The sequence below is a fragment of the Ctenocephalides felis genome, unplaced genomic scaffold (genome assembly GCF_003426905.1).
Source record: "Ctenocephalides felis isolate EL2017-DRISC unplaced genomic scaffold, ASM342690v1 CF-g0.4_SCAFFOLD_00845, whole genome shotgun sequence".
In the NCBI taxonomy this organism is placed as follows: Eukaryota; Metazoa; Arthropoda; class Insecta; order Siphonaptera; family Pulicidae; genus Ctenocephalides; species Ctenocephalides felis.
In genome coordinates, this window is record NW_020536999.1 from 18,620,581 (window position 1) to 18,639,001 (window position 18,421).

General features: G+C 27.3%; 1 protein-coding gene across 1 annotated transcript in view; it reads left to right on the forward strand.

Moving 5' to 3' along the window:
• Nucleotides 1-18,421, forward strand: part of LOC113363907 (kalirin) — a gene marked incomplete at its 3' end in the record, with an annotated part of 377,607 nt that overhangs the window by 143,216 nt on the left and 215,970 nt on the right. Inside the window, 1 exon segment of the mRNA XM_026606388.1 lies at nucleotides 6,932-6,956. Coding sequence (XP_026462173.1) covers nucleotides 6,932-6,956 — 25 coding nt within the window.

The following is an 18,421-nucleotide window of genomic DNA, read 5'->3' on the forward strand; positions in this document are numbered from 1 at the left end:
TTCCCTGCATTTTCTTTTTTTTGTAGAAGACTTCTCATCCAATATCAGTTCTATAAAGTTTTCTGCAGATAATGGAGTTGTTTTCTAACCAACTCCACTTATTTTCTATCCAATTGTTTAATTTGTCACCTGGTAGGTCTTTTATCTGGTAAATCTCTAGCACCAATTCTTGAACCATGTTGATTTATGTCGCTTAACTTGTTCTTTTAGGAATAATTTACACAAATTCATAATCATGTATAAAATGTATCATTTATCCCACACAAAAGCCTGTTTCTATTTCTATACATAAATTTCCCTTCTATCGAATCTTGTCAATCAATCCCTTGGCAAACAATTCGAGTTACCAGGAAATATTAGGGATCGTCTACTTGGCTGATTTTCAATCAAGATTATTCTTCAATGCTCGTCTAGCACATCCTTCTCAGGACGTCAAAGGATTAAGACATAATCCTGATACCAGACTTAATAAAGCATCTTGATTTTGTTTACATGTTGGGATGATTTCACACTTGTAGAGAGAGATTTAAAAAAAATACATATTTCTCCTTTTTATATAAAAACTAAAACTAAATCAAGTTTTTTTTAATAATTTGATTAATTATTAATTTGTACTTTATAATTTTTATACAACTTTTAAAGCTTTTTATAATAATACTATATTTATAAAAATATCAGAAGCTCAAAGTATTTTCCAAGAAATTGTACAACAATTTAAATATTGTTACAAAAAATGATTAAATAATTTTTGAAAATTCATATCATGTATATATATAAACCATATACATATACTTAAACCGTAAAAATTTGCAATTTAAAAATGTTGTAAATATTAACAACTTTTCTCTCATACATAAAATGATAATAAATCACAGAATCAAAGAGTTAACGATTTTATAGTCAGTTATAAATTTTATTTGATTTATTAATTAATTATTTTGATTGAAGTTTTAAAATGCAATTTATATCTTAGATTGGTTTATTAAATTTAATGATTTATAAATCAAATCCAATATGAGAAATAATCACAGGTATGCAATTTACAAATTTTGAGAAATGCTTCAATTGCATAAAGTGTGATGTAGTAAAAAGCTCATTTTCACAAGATTTTTCATAAGCTTGATGAACTTTAAATTTTGTTTGTAACTTTTATATAATTTTTCAAAATTTGTATGGGAAATTGTTCTTATCCAATACTTGTTTGTTCTTTCTATAATTCATTTGTGATCCATATCGTTATTCAAAATAAAATAATATAACAACCATTTTTAAAAGGCTGATGCAGATATAAATTTAAAAAATATATATATAGGTTTGTATTTTTTCTATTGCGTAATTTTTCTACTAGCTTTCCATTTAATAGAAAGCATTAAAAGCACAAGGCATACAATTACATAATGATCAGTATTATTCTTTTTATTATTCTCGTTACACAGCACTGACTTTTTATAATCTGCCATTGTAATACCATTTTTTTAATTTGTCAAAAAAACACAAAGGATTTTGATTCATCTAAGATTTGTCGAAATAGAGAAATTGATAATATAGTAAATGATAAATTGATTCTAGAGATATGTAAAATGATTGATTAGTATAATAAAATATTGAAATGGATTGTAAAAGGTTAAATGCACATTAGAAAGTTATTGGATGATTTAAATATGAGCTAGAGAAATACTGAACTGATTTTGTAAAAAATATGAAAATTGTAAAAAAATATTTGAAATCATGTACTTGAGCTTCCGTACGAATGTAAGTTTGATAATATACATATATCTCAATTATATTAGGTGCATATTTCGAATTTTAAATATCTATACACTGAACAACAATAATCTACATTTTTCAGTCAATTCATTATTAATAATAGAGCAAGGTGTATTAATAATAAGCAAAGCAAAGCGTCGATGTTTGACGTTTTTATTTTCATATAAAATAACCAAAGATATATATCCACGGATTTTTTGACAAAGTTTTTGCCGTTTTATTTTTATGAAATATTCAAAGTATCTATCCACGATTTTAAAAGTGTATTACTTTCCAACATTAATTATGTTCTTTTCTCAAATTTTATTCTATCAGGAAATTAATAATATTATAAATATATTATTATATTTTCATTGACTATAACTAGTTAAGTTATATAATAAGCACAACATAAATTATTATTACTATATATATTACTTGCTCTATTTAAAAATAATGTTATAATTATATGTTAAACATGTCTATTTAAAATGTTACTTGCCTCGAGTACTAATTATAAAACTAGGTGAGGTTAAAGTAATTTGGCTGATGTACAAAATTAGTTATTTATAAAGTAAACTTCATATTTAGGTATTAGTTTAAAATTTTATTCCCTAACCGGATTTGAAAAGCCACATTTTTGTAGGTGTCTACTTATTTCTTAAGCAAATATTAACGGGTTTCTGAATCGATAAAAAATCAATAATGTTGAAAGTAAGAATAAATAGTGATGTTTTAAAAAATCTAAATTCTGTCACGCAATGGAGATATTTGTGGTATGAATGCAACATTCCAAAATGATCATTATTTGGAGACAAATACAACTGCATATTTTTTAGATATGGAGGAGCTAGGGGCTTCTTGTAACAGTTTGTTTTTAAATAAACATACCTTAAGACCCACTGAATATATTTCTACTAAATGAAATTGAATAAATGATATAACTATTCCTCTCCCAAATAGAAAAAAAATTCTATAACTATTGTTCATTATTTTACAATTAATCAATTTCTAGAAGAGGGCTGTTGTAATATCTACTAGGGCAAGTAGTAACGACCAAAAATGACAATAATATCTAATAATTTATACTTTTTTTTTGGAAATATTTTTTAAATGTTACAACTAGTCTCAAGATTTTGTTTCAAGTAACCCCAGGTGTGATTTTTTTTACAAATCAATTTAACTATTTAAATAAGTTGGCATTCACAAAAAATGTTACACATTATCTCGGATAATTTATTCTTTTTTTTTTAAGAAATATTTTCTAAATGTTACAACTAGACTCAAGATTTTGTTTCAACTAACCCCAGATGTGATTTTTTACATTTATCAAGATAACTATTTAAATAAGTTGGCACTCACAAAAATTGTTACACATTATCAAAGACTGATAAATTTGAAACGAAACAAGATATATAAAATTCAAAATAAGCCGACTATTATAAGTAAAAAATGACGCACCTGCGCAGTCCTGTATACTGCTTCGGCCTGCGGGACGGTAGCTATGCTAGTAAGATACAGGTCAGTATACATGTCCAATCGAGATCGAAAAAAATATTTTATTAGCGTTCAAGATCCTATTTAAAGATGCCTGTTACAATAAGCCCCTATCGCTCCTATATGCTTTTCATTGAACAGCAAAATAGAGATAAATATTTTAAATTAAATTTTGAGTTTAAAACAATTAAAAAAACTCCTTTTATAACTGTGGATGTACAAAACGTCCTTCATTTTTTTATATAATTTAACTTCTCGTATTTGTACAACTACCCCTAATGTTATTTTTGAACGTGCTCGGCTTCTGTAAACAAGAGTGAAAAAGTCCTTTGTTTTTCCACAATTACGTTAGGGAATTTGTTATCGTGTCTGCTTCAACTTGTCAAAGGGCCCAAAAGGTTATCTCTGTGTTCAAAAAGGATGTCAAAGGGGATATTCAGGTTTTCATGACTTGAATAAAGATGTATGTTCATACCCGTGTAATTCGAAACTAATGAATGGATCGTCATTGTTTTTTGTTATTCACTGAACGCTTTGGATTGTTTTGAACCAAAGAATCTTTGTGGGTAAGGCCAACTGTTGACAACTTACTCTCCAATTTTATTTAGCAACTATCCTATCCACACCAAATAGTTTTCTTCCACCGTGGCCTATAACCTTTATATCAATCTACCAATTCCATCACATTTCTCACTCGACTGGATTTCTTTACAATTTTTTTCCGACCAACTACAATGAGCATTGATCCAATCTCGTTACCCACGTGACGGTCTAATCTCTTGTGAGATTTCGCACGTGCGAGAGGGAACTCGAATGGTTTCTTGCACGTGCTACGCACATTATTCCACAAACGAAACGTAGTGTTGGATGATATAATGGGACTCCAGACGAGACCAGTTTGCATTAGCAAATTGATTATATCCTTATAAGGAGGATGATGGTGATTGTGAGAAAAGATGAGGACTATTTGGATTTTTCTGTATTACAATGGAACGTTGCATAGTCAAATTATCTAACGTCTTGAGGCGAGGAACTGTTTTTCACGTTATAGTTTTTTTTCTTCTCAATTATACAATTGCAATCTCCCTAGGAAGTAATTTAGAAATTTAAGTAGTCAGTGTAATAGTGATTCGTTGGTGAAATGTTATCCTAATTAGGAAATTTATTCATTATATTAATTGCATACAAATTTGCTAAGCCTATGTTTTTAATTAGTGGCTATATTCAATAAATAATTTATATGTTTTATATTAAATAAATTTTTTAACGAAAAACATGTACAATTGTGACGGGTACTCTTTCGTGACCTCTTGGTACTTATGTTAAATCATTAATCACTGGAGCAAGATTTTAAGGATTTTTAGACCCCCCTTCCCTCTTGATGATACATGGTGATATGGTGATACATGGTGATATTCAAATATACCCCCTCGTCTCCCACCAAACATCACGTGAATTTTTAGTTTTAGTTTAATTTTTGATTTTTTTTTTAAAGTGTTTGATTTTTTTTAAATAAGTTAAAAAATAAATACACGTTATATCTTACTATATACCCTTCCCTCCCCCACCTGATATTTTGTGATTTTTTGTGAACCCCTTCTCTCCCTAAAAACCTCACGTGATTAATGGACGCCCCCATACGCTTAATGTGCATCATTCAATGGATTTTCATAATTCAATCACTTTTTTCAGATGTATAACATTTTACGTTTAGAGATTATGAACTCTATCATTATCTAAAGTTCTATTTCAATCGTAAAAAAAGAATAAATAATCACCATCTCATCTGATCTCTTCAAAACAATTGAATTTTAATTCAGCTCAGAATTTTTGGTAAAAACTTAGACCAATATTTTTGAATTTATTCTCTAATTATGATAAAAAGGATCAGCAGATCGCTGCACAAAATTGATCGACGAGGGTTCATGTTAAGTTTCATAAAAAAAAAATTTTTTTTTTTAAATCGATACAGCTTTTTGATAAAAACTTCCACGAAAGGTCAAATTTTGTTTCAGGGTCATACTCTTTCCCATTTTCGTGTCAAACGATTCAGAATATGAAGAAAACATAAAATCAGAATATTCATGTCCTTCAAGAAGTTAAAAATGTCATTTCAGAAATAAGTAGACAATTGGACAACTATTTTTGCTGAGAAAAACTAAATGGAGTTTAGGATAAGCTAGGAATAGAATTAATATTTGATGATAACTTCTCTCATCTATTCCCAGTAACTTTTGTTTACATAAGGATTTGAAAATCCTTACAGTCAACTATATGATCAAAATTAGAAATTCTTCTTTCAACAATAAATTAATCCAGCATAAAAAATCCTACAATTCAAGCCTTTCACAGACCTTTAAGATTCGCAGACCTTTAAGAAGACTAAGCAAGAAATGGCCTTCCGATCTACCAAACACCTAGCTCAATAGTTAATTTATGTTATTATTTTTGTATTATTGTTATTATTTTATTTTATTCTAACTTTGTTTCATCTTATATTAATTTTTTTGTATTATTTCTTTTTCCACCTTTCAATTTTGTAAATAAGACATTAAAGTCTTGATTAACTAAAATAAATTACAACAAAATTGATAATCTATTCCCAGTTATTATTTTTGTCCTAGTCATTCCATTAGCTTTTTCTAGAAGATTGAATAATGTCGTACGCAGAATTGCATAATAACGGCATATATATATACATATATGTGTATATATATATATATATATATATATATATATATCTTGTTCATTTTGACACCTGTCTCGCGAAATGAAATATATCCAATCATTTGATTGACAGGACAAACCACACGGATATTTTTTGAAATTATCCATGAAATTTCTTTGCCTCATCGATTTGCCAATGCGAATTCTTGAAATGTAGTCATGGGAGTGTTCATAAAAGACATAATGGGAATGGAAGTCGAAGACATGAGCATAATTATTTGTTTATAGTACATTTTCACATACGAGAAATGATAAAATGTGGTACACATTTCAAATAAAAGTTTGTAGAAGAAAATTTGGTATGAAAGCAGATGTACTATCACTACATTTGAGTTCGTAGCATTTTCACCTCTTATATTGTAAAAAGATAAGAATTATTTTACATTTATTTATTTTTTTACCATCAATAGTTTTTTTCGGTCTTGATACATTTGGTAATGCAATACATACTCTTATTTAAAAATGATTTCCCTATTGATTTAGTTAATTAAAGATTTTTTTTTCATATTCATGCATACAATTTCGAAATCTTAAAACACCTTTCTTCTTCTCACTTTTATATACATCATCACTGGTTTAGTACATAATTTTCAAGTATTTAATAAAAACTATTTATATATTTTTATAGCACTAATTTCTACAAGAAAATATCATCTTTCTTTCTATTTTTAATATTAGTATCAATTTATTTTGATAAAAATTTCCAGTCTCCCAGTCTGGCCCCATCTCGACTTGATTTATACTTCATCGAATTATCAATAATTCGCTTTTCTCTTCCCTTTTTGGAATGATGTACTGACAAATGTTTTACTACAGGGTGCTTATCAAATTACGTAGAATTTAAGGGGTGTATAATAATATTTGATGTATACAAACTTGGGTAAAAACTATAGTATTTATTTCTAAAATTATCTTTGCATGAAAATTGCAGAATTATTTAAACAATACCAACTGGATAAAGCACTTAATTCAACACACACACACATGTATATATATATATATATATATATATATATATAATATACATACATATATATATTCTTATTGCAGTAATGTTGTGTCGCATATGGCGCATAATCTCAGACGATATACATTACAATAAATCTTTTCCGAAACCTTTTTCCTATTTTCTCCAACATTTTCCTTTTCTTATGCTAAAAGCTTTCCATTTTAAACTTTCTTGAAAGAACAATGCTGCACATTGACAATGCCGAAAATCTATTGTGTCTCAAAAGTTTATTACCCGTATCGTGATTTTGATGCCACATTAATGTATTTATAAATGGACATATATTTATATACGTAATATTCTTATGTGATTCTTGAATTTTATGTCGATATAATATAGATGAGTTAATTTCTGATAATTCTGAGTTTTAGGTAAATAAAATAACTAACCTAACATATATGCAGTTCGACATTGTAATTAATATTAAATAAAACAACACTAAATTACCATGACATGAGGACTATGTTAATAAATTTTGGGTGCATCACAAAAAGTTAATATTTGCATAGTTTTTTGTAAAAGCCTAAACTACGAAGAGTTTCATTTCATGACTTCATTAAATCAATTTATAATTCAAAAACAGTATAAAGATGAGTTGTCATTCTGCTTGTTTATGACACTATTATTGTATAATTGTATGAAACAACCCTCAGAAAATCGTCGTCTAAAAATATCACCTCCTGTATTTTTCCAATATTGGATCTTTGTCTACATCCACCAGACAGTTTTTTTCTGTCTATACATTTAATCACCATGTATAAAATATACTCCTAGTATTATGGACTCAGTCAGCAGTTTTCACTTTTCTTTCCAAAGCGTTTTTCACGCTCCGAAGAACCAAAAAAAATTTCCTCGTCGATATAAAAGTGTTTTTTTTTGTCTTGAATCGTTTGATTTGCGTATGCAGATATTTTTTTGCTGAATAAAATTGATTTCAGAATAAATTTATTGATATTGCATTGGATAGAAGAGATTTAAATATTAAATTTCCTCGATGAATTATGAGGTGTCTATAAAGTGATAGTTTTATATTAATTTTTGAATCAATTTAGAAATTAACAAGTTGTTAATAAAGGTCTATGTTCTGTGGGTATAATAATATAAATATGAAATATGAAATAAAAAAAATCATTTTATGACATTTTATGTGATTGTGCTTGAGGGTGATTTGATTGCTTCCTCTATTAATTTCTAAATATTTTTAGTATGTTATTAGTAGTACTATTCTTTCATCAGATTTTTTTAGTATTGCGCTGATGATAACACAGACTATGATTCGAAACATTTGGCAGATCCCTTCTCTATTCAGCCTTGGCCATTTACCATTTACTTTGACTTAAACATAACATCACCTACTATTATTTCACATACAATGTCTTTACATGTTTCATCCCTTACTAAAGATATAATTACCACATTGAATATGACCTAATGGAGGGTGCCCTTACAGAGTATTTTGCATTTGCAGACACTGCATATGAGGATCCTCTGAAATGGACAGTGATCGTAAATAATAATATTCACCACTAATTAGGGTCGCATTCATAACCTACCTATCATTTGCACTGACCATGGGGTGAATAGCTTTAGGGGTTGAAAGTTTAGACAGGATTGTAGATTTATATATGATATTGGGATTTGTACTTGGACATTTCGAGTTTTGAGTTTTGAGCGTTATAAAAGTTTAGGTTGGCAGTTGTAAAGTGAAATTTTGATATTAGTTGGTAACTCGTAAATCGATCGAAGGCCGGTCTTTGGTGTGGGCAATACTACATTTTTACCCACTATGTTTTCTTTTAAGTTGTAATTGACCTTTTTTGTTTTCATTTTTTCTATTCTCATGTGTTTGGTGTGTTTCCTCTTCTCCACCAAGTCGTCAGTCAACTACATTCTTCTTCAAAACCATTTTTATCATCCAGAAAGCTCTCTGTTTCCAATTGCATTGCTTTCGAAAATCCACCTTATTTTTTAAGGGCGTATCATATATTATTTTTCTGCAATTTATATCTGAATGCGTGCAGTTTATTACTACTGGCTTTTCAAATTATAACGTGATCCATGTTGGACATAAACTATCTTCCGGTACTTTCTACATCATGATTTCGAAACTGATTTTATAACAATATATAAGACTTTATGACAATACTAGTTTGTTTATTGTTTACTTGTTAAACAATAAAGCACGTTGTATTGTTTTCATAATTCATGTATTTCAAGCTGTTTGGAAGTAACTGTTTTCAATGTCTCAATGTCAATTTTAGTCCTTAGTTTATTGAAATAATCTTTAAAATAATCTATTATATCATACACGTTCAGATTTTAGAAGTTTAGTAATGTCCTGTTCTAATTTTACCAAGAAGTTTCAAATATATTATAAATTTTATTTAAATTAGTTGATGTGTATTTCTTTAATTTATTATAGGGCTTTGCAAATAAATTAAGGCAAATTAGAATAGACAAAGAAATATTCAGAACTTGAATATAATCATACTCTTGAAAATTATCCATTATTGTACATTCTCCTTTACTAACTTTGACGACTCTTCTTCTAGAATTCTGCATTTGACAATTTTACGGCCATTCCCAATTCATCTGACAAATAATTTCCTTCAAGCCCATTTTACCATCTTACAACGACTCCTAAGAAAATTGTTAATTCTCTGTCGTAGGACGTGCGGTTATGTCCGCTCATGAATAAGTTTTAATCAAGACATCCTTTGGAGAGAATGGGTTGTCAGTATGACTGGTGGGGTTTTAATAGCTCCAGTGGGTTACTTGAGAAAATGGACGTTGTGGATTTAGGTCGGATGTTGGAGATAATTGGAATAATATTGCAAACACATACATGTATAATAGAAATTTAATATTGCGAATGGGTGTTCCGCAAGGTTCGGTTCTCGGGTCAATCGATATTTGTGATTGAATTGAAAAAAAAAAATGAAATTGGTTTGAGAGAGAGATGTCTTCTTGAAACAATGAAAAGACTAAAATAGTGGTTTATACGGATTAGTGGTTTACTTGAGGCAATACTAAAACTAATCCTGTACTTAAATGTGATAGATTCATCTAAGTCAGTTTTTATTATTTTTTATTATGGGTGATGCAGCCCTTCGTGTATGCATTACTCCCCAACTTGCATATTTTGTGAAACTTAATGAGAATTTACGATACGTTCTGCGGTTTTAATTTTCAACACAGACCCCCCAAAGTTCGCATTATTGCCATTTCTGCGGCACTTGGAAATTCGTCCTAAGTACCCTCGAGTAGGCGTGAGTGCATCCGAAATGCCGGGACAATATATTACTTGTACTCCAAAATATTAATTATGACATTGGGTTGTTCTAAAGCTGTTTTCACACGAAGAAGGACAGATACCAGTTTGTATGGAAAATAATATCACACTGGTCAATTCAGCTCTATAAGAGTCTATAAATTCTCAGCTTGACTTCTGTTTTTACATCGAAGGCACTTTTTGTTAATATGGGTCCTATCCAGTTTTTTTTTTCACAGTGATATCTGGATAGAGAGATGTTCCTTATTTTCATTTTTTACCTTAACTTTTCACAACTCTCAGATAAATTTTAATGGGCTTTTCTTAGAGTACCAACATGTCACTGATCTGTACAGAGCCAATTTCTGAAGTAGTGTCATGTGATTATATACAAGTATTAAAAATATTTATTTCTATTCATATCCTTTGAATGTAAAAACAATAAATAGTGTTCTGTACGAAATTATCCTTGAAATTTATTTATTGACACCTGATCTGCATATGTGGATCATTCAACTCGGTTTATGAGAACTGTGCTGATGGTATCATTGTTCGCATTGTGGTTTTAGTTGTCTTAGAAAACTAGTTTAAATGCTTTTAACATGCGTAAAACGTGTTGAAACAAAACATTGTAAAAGTTACACTTCAAGAAAAACTTGAAATCTAGAAGTAGTTGTACAAAAATGCCCTAAAATATATTTGACACAAAGTTGCTCATTTGCGAAAAGTGATTTTTGTGCAACTTACCATAATATACAATGGTTAATTTTTTTTTTGCTCATTTGCTTATTTTTATTTGTCTTCTTTTAAAACAGCTTCTGCTGGTTTCACAGATCAGCTTCAGCTTTTTTTAACTAATCCGACTGTTGATACATAATCCTAATGTCTATTTATCACTGGTGTGAATAATTTCTTATATATTACAGTAATGCGTTTTTTATATTATATTATGTGATAATGCACCACTTAAAAGGCATTTCTGTTTGAAATTCTACTTATCGTAATAACATAGTGCATTGATCTCTAAGGCTTCTTTTAAGAAGTGCTTGCTGTTTTATCAGGAAATATATTAATGTTGATTGATGGGGAAAGCTAATTAAGTGATTTTGATACAGAATTAATTAGTTTGAAATAATTTTCTCATAGATTAAAAGCATAGAAAGTGTTTGAAAACACCAGATAGCAGCAAGTACGATATAATATTTTTAATCGGTCTATAATATTTTTGAAGGATTGTTTACCCAGGCATTTTATCACGATACAAGTTTCCATCAAATTCCATGTAAAATTTTCCCGAAATAAATTTTTCTTACTTAGTCTAATGGAAATTCTCGTCTCTTATGATGATGTGCAAAACAAACAAAAGCAAATCAACATCCAGCACGTTTATTTAATAAAGATACAATTAATTCATGAATAAATTTATATTCATGAATTCATACATTATGCAATCCGCATGCGCATTAATTTCTACAGTCTGTGGTCATCACAACTAGTTCATTATTATGCGAAATTCATTCAAATGTGTCTAATCATATGTTATTAAGGCAAACTGTATTATAATTTTATTATGGAAATATAAATAAGAAATGTAACAGGAAAAATTTACAAAAATGATAAAAGAACGTGAAGGTAATATGGTAGAAATAATACTTATTTCTTGCGGATCACGAATGGCTAAAATATTTATAAGAGCAAACTGATATTTGTTAAACAATCTTGTAATCTATCTTTAGATGGGTAGAAACTCTAGTTTACTGTTTTAATCAAATATTTATATTTCAATTCTGGAATAAAATAAAACTTATTATCACATCAAAGGCCTATGAAAAGTGACTGCGCGAACTTGAATCAATTTTTATAATTAAACTACTTTCCATGGGCCTCTAATATATTACAGTGGTCAGTTTGAGAACGAAATCTCTCATTATGCAAAGTTTCACTAAAAGTCCAGACGAGCTACGAAAGGGTTCTCCTTCTTAGATTTTCTGAAAAAAAACTTTTCGTAGAACTTATATGGGAAGAATGACAACACCTACACTTTGATAGTTTTAAAATGCCGGCAAGGACTGCAAATATAAAGAGACTGGAATTTTATCATAAATTAATTAATCATTTAGTGTTACAAACAATATTTTAATTGTTTTCTTGGTAATTATTAGCAATTATCTTATTTCCGCAGAAATAAAATGATAGACGCCGGTGGTCCATCTTCTTCGAAGTTACTTGTTGCGGGTTTAATGACCGATCTATAAATTTTATATCACTTGCAATTATACGGCAATCAAATGCAGTGATTGAAATATAATATTTATTGTACTAATAACATTTTTAAATAAAAAATATACTTAAGCAGTATATAAATATTTAATATTTTTCTAATGGATTCGGAAACAATGAAATTGGATAACTCTAACAGAACAAAGACAAAGTAATACTTATATGACCTTCATAAATGACTGTTTTGCAATTCAACCAAACACCAAGTAGTCTTTTACTATACTCCAGATAAAAAAAGTCCCAACAAGTAACTTTTTTTATAAATATTTCGCTCTTTTGCATATTCTTCTATAAATCTGCGTTCGTATCTTTGAAATTATTTAAATGCCAGTCATGTGCATCTTAACGTGCAAAGTACTTCAATTTCAACTACTGTAATTATCATAAATACCTACTGTCAAATGTTTAATATATAAAAATAAATATTTTTTTGCAGAACTTATTCTTAACAACGTTCAAGTCATTTGCAAATAAATAAAACAAATAAAATCGTATATGATTACGAATAAAACAATGAGAAAAGGTGTTACTAAGATATTAATACTTAATACGAAATTCTAATAAGTTTATTCTTGTAGCAAATTAAATGTTATAAATAAATTTATATTTAAATATTATTTACTTACAAAGTTTTTCGTGTTATAAATAAAGGGTCTGGGCGTGTTTCCATACAGAATTGGCCCCACCCTGGTATTTAAATAATTTTGATGCCATTTTATAGGTATTTTCGAGAAAATTCGATATACCAAATTTCAAATCCGTAGCTCATCATTTGGCCGAGATATCAGTGAAAACATGTGAAAGTGGCCCCTTTTTTCAAACTCACTTTTTGTCGGAAGTATGAGAGATATTGAAAAACTGTTGACGTCATTCTATTTGTACTGATCTTGTCTATGTTGTTCATAACAAATAATGTGAAAAAATTATTTGTTAGTGCGTGAAAATGTGAAAATGATTTTTCATTTTCCATTTTCTACCAGTGCGGCTTGTTTGACTACTTTTATATTAGCATCATTCGAAAGCCTGTACATTTTTCTTCTATTATTGAAAAATTCATTTAAATCTAAGTGGAACTTTTGGAGAAAAGTTGGAAAAACTTAAGCTAGTACGCGCGCTCCCGGTACAAGAACGCTCATATAAAGTCGCTTTGCAAGAGCGACGAGCAAGCATAAGGCTCGTCGTTAGTGCGCGAACCGACAAATTCTGTATATAAGTATGGAAAATTTATTAAGAACCAAAATTTATTTATATCTTGTATATAAGTATATTCATTAGTCATAATAAAAAATCCAACGCGCCGAATAAAACAATAATTATTATTATTGATTATTTTCATTCGCCATATAAGTTCTGACTAATATATTTCAATGTATGAAAAACTTAAAATTTCATTATTTTTCATATATTTACATCGGCAATAAAAAGTATTTTAATTTTAATTCATTACCTTTTTTGATTTTTTGCAATGTTATTATATTTTATATAGTTATCATTAAATAAAAAATCGATAAAAATATATGTCAGAATACATTTCATAGCTATTCAACGCAAGTATATAAGTATTGAAAATATATTAACTATTAAAAGTATATTACAAAAAGTATATCTGTTGTTAAAATTATAATTATTATGGCTATCCAAATGACAACTATTATTTTTTCAGCGAATAGTAAAAACAATTATAATTATTAACTTCCTGTAGGGTAAGTTATAGTAATCGCAAAAAAATCGAAAATGAAAATTTTTATATATCTTTACGTTTTAGAGGTTTCTGAATATTTTGGCATACCTTAGAAAAAATGGATGTATGTATGTGTGTGTGTGTGCGTGTATGTATGTGTGTGCGGATACAAATTTTCGTTAAAAAAAGTAATTTTTTGTCAAATTTATAGTTTCTCAAAAATCTTATTTTTTCTAAGTAATTTTTTTTTCAGAAATGTTAATCGTTTTTAAAAAAATAATAATTTTTGGTACGGGAAGTTCCAGCAATTTGCCTTAAGGCACGATGCCCTAATTGCCTTAAGACAGAATTCCACTTACAGCTAGTTTTTTCTATGTAACTTCTATACAATTCTGCATCATTCACAGTTTTCTCAATTTAATTCCATTTCTATGTAAATATTTATTGTAATACTTGCAATTTTTCGATATCATGATAAAATAGTCTCTAAAATGTAAAATTATTGCAATTTAAGTCAACTTATAAATAGTGCACAGAAAAGAAAATATATTTTTTGCAAAACTGATGTCGATTCAAAAAATAATAATTGCTATTTTACCTATACTCCATGAAAAACCATAATAATTATAATTTGTGAAATTTTATGTGTAAACAAATTGCTCACAGAGATATATTTTTCAATATGCTTTCAATATATGAAAAATAATGAAATTTTAAGTTTTTCATACATTGAAATATATTAGTCAGAACTTATATGGCGAATGAAAATAATCAATAATAATAATTATTGTTTTATTCGGCGCGTTGGATTTTTTATTATGACTAATGAATATACTTATATACAAGATATAAATAAATTTTGGTTCTTAATAAATATTTCCATACTTATATACAGAATTTGTCGGGACGCGCACTAACGACGAGCCTTATGCTTGCTCGTCGCTCTTGCAAAGCGACTTTATATGAGCGTTCTTGTACCGGGAGCGCGCGTACTAGCTTAAGTTTTTCCAACTTTTCTCCAAAAGTTCCACTTAGATTTAAATGAATTTTTCAATAATAGAAGAAAAATGTACAGGCTTTCGAATGATGCTAATATAAAAGTAGTCAAACAAGCCGCACTGGTAGAAAATGGAAAATGAAAAATCATTTTCACATTTTCACGCACTAACAAATAATTTTTTCACATTATTTGTTATGAACAACATAGACAAGATCAGTACAAATAGAATGACGTCAACAGTTTTTCAATATCTCTCATACTTCCGACAAAAAGTGAGTTTGAAAAAAGGGGCCACTTTCACATGTTTTCACTGATATCTCGGCCAAATGATGAGCTACGGATTTGAAATTTGGTATATCGAATTTTCTCGAAAATACCTATAAAATGGCATCAAAATTATTTAAATACCAGGGTGGGGCCAATTCTGTATGGAAACACGCCCATACCCTTTATATTTAAATATTATTTACTTACAAAATTTTTCGAAAAAGGTCTTATTAATTTGATTAATTTTTTATATTATTTTATTTATGTACAAATGTAGACTTCTTAAAATTCTGCATTTTTGACCGTTTTCGAAACGGCTTTTTTACATTTTTTTATTTTTATATAATTTATTTATAAATATATATTGATTTCTTGAAATTTTGCATTTTCTTTCGTGACTTGGAAAACGGTTTTTTCAATTTGATTTATTTTTTATGATTTTAATTTATTTATATTGGTTTCTTAAAATTTATTCTAATTATTGATTTCTTAGAATTTCTTTAGGACTTTTTAGAACTTTTTCTTTATTTGGATAAAGATTGATCGATTCTTTTCAGCAGTTTCTAAAGTTTAGTCGTGCTTTAAAAGCAAATGTAAATTCAAACTTTTATACTATTTGAAAAGAAAAAATACTTCTTTCTAGCTTAATGCGATAGTTTTGAAGACTTGATATGATGTTGCTTAAAAGCTTTATGAATATTAAGATGATTTTTTTATCGGATTATCAGTTTATCTAATACAAAATATATGCTAAATGTTACGTATATCCTGAATTGTGATTTTAACAGATAAATTTCAATAATTTGCTTTTATACAACAATACCCATTTTTTGAAAAAAAAAATTATAAAACCATAGCTACAAAATACAGATGAAATTAAATCTGCATCGTATATCTTGCACATTTTATTTTTTCTTAAATTAAATTTTAAAGTATATTATATTATATTAAATAGCTTCAAGGTCGTATTATGAGCTAAAATATATTAGATATTTGTTAATAATATTTATTAAAATTTTATATTAGATATTTTTAATGGTTTTTGTTACAACTATGTTTTTGTTAAGATAATTGTTGTCGTATTTATATTTTTATACTTTGCACTTCTAGGGAGTTGACTATTTCAATGAAACAAATTTGTGCAACTTGCCTATGGATAAAATTATATTTTCCGTTGATTCAAACATAAATTGAATTTCCTATAAATCAATAATATTGATATAATACGCCTCTACGTCTTCAAGAAACCAACGTTGTGCTTTTATTGAAATTGTATGCCAGGCGTATTTGAAAGCAAGAAATTATAGAATCGTTTGGTGAACATTCAAAAGGTTATTCAATTATATATAAATATATATATATATATATATATATATATATAAATAATTAAATATACATACATATGCAAAGAACAGGAAATCCAATGAAAATGATTTTCAAAGAGCTTTTGGAAAGTTTGAGTTAGGTTTAGAATCAAGCTCTCTCAAGTATATAAAATTAAGTCACAGTTAGGTTTTCTTTCAAGTATATAAAATTTATAATAATATATTTAATGAAGGTTATAAGCTTATATTTAAAATTTAATGCATTATTTAAAAAAGTAAAAGGAAAACATAAGTATGAATTTTATGACTATTTAATAAATTATAATTTTTGAAAAATATGGAAAAAATCGATTATACATAGGTATAAACTCTATGAATATAATTTTTATTAAAATCATTTAGTACTATTTAATAAAGTATTATTTTTGAAAAAATATGAAAAATAATCGACCAAACATACTTAAGTTTTTAGCTGTTCTTGAATAATTATAGTATAAATAAAAGAATTTGAAACTAGGAAAATTATGTAATTTTTTTTATATGAAGGCAAATTACAACTAATAAATAGTAAAAATAAAATAATTTATATTAAACTGTTATTAAATCATATTGGAATTATATGATATGAAGTCACAGTTTGGTTTTCTTTCACGCATATAAAATTTATATTATTATTAATATAAGAATTTATTAAATTAAAATTTATAATATTATTAATTAAGGAAAAATATAAAAAATATATTTAATGAAGTTTATAAGCTTATATTTTAAATTTATTATTTAAATTTAATGCATTATTTAAAAAAGTATGGAAAACACAAGTATGAATTTTATGATTATATGAATTTTGTTTAAATCACCTAGCACTATTTAATAAAGTATATTTTTTAAAAAATATTAAAAATAATCTATTACACATAGGTTTAAATTTTATGAATATATGAATTTTGATTCAAACAAGATAAGGTATTATTTTTGAAAAAATGTGGAAAATAATCTATCATAATACTTAAATTTTTAGTTGTTCTTAAATAATTATAGTATAAATAAATTCACTGCAAAAACGATTCAACTGTAAAAAAATAATATTTTTAATAAATCAAGGTTTAAATAAAAGAATTTCAAACTAGGAAGATTATACAAAAAGTACTTAATCTGAAGGCAAAATACAACTAATAAATAGTTAAAATAAGGTAATTTAAATAAACTGTTATGTAACGAAAACTGGAATTGTGTTCGAATTTCAAACGTTCAAAGTGATTTCAAACATCTTAGTTTTTATTTTAATATTTAAAATTTATTTATTACCTTGTTAGTACTTGTGTACTACCTTGTTAATAAGACACTGTTTATTTTTTTAAAATTTACCTTATTTTTATGATTATAGTTATCATTTTTAATCCATATCACAATTGATCTAATTGATCTTTTTGAATTATTATCACTATATCAATTATCATACATCATTTACATTTGCGTGAAAAAAACTATATCATCCATATAATCATCGTTCTAAATTACTTCATCTATGACCGAGCACACAATTAATCCGAGTGATTAAATAAATTAATAGATGCAAATGTATGAATAACTGTGCAAGATGACACAGAAATTGGTT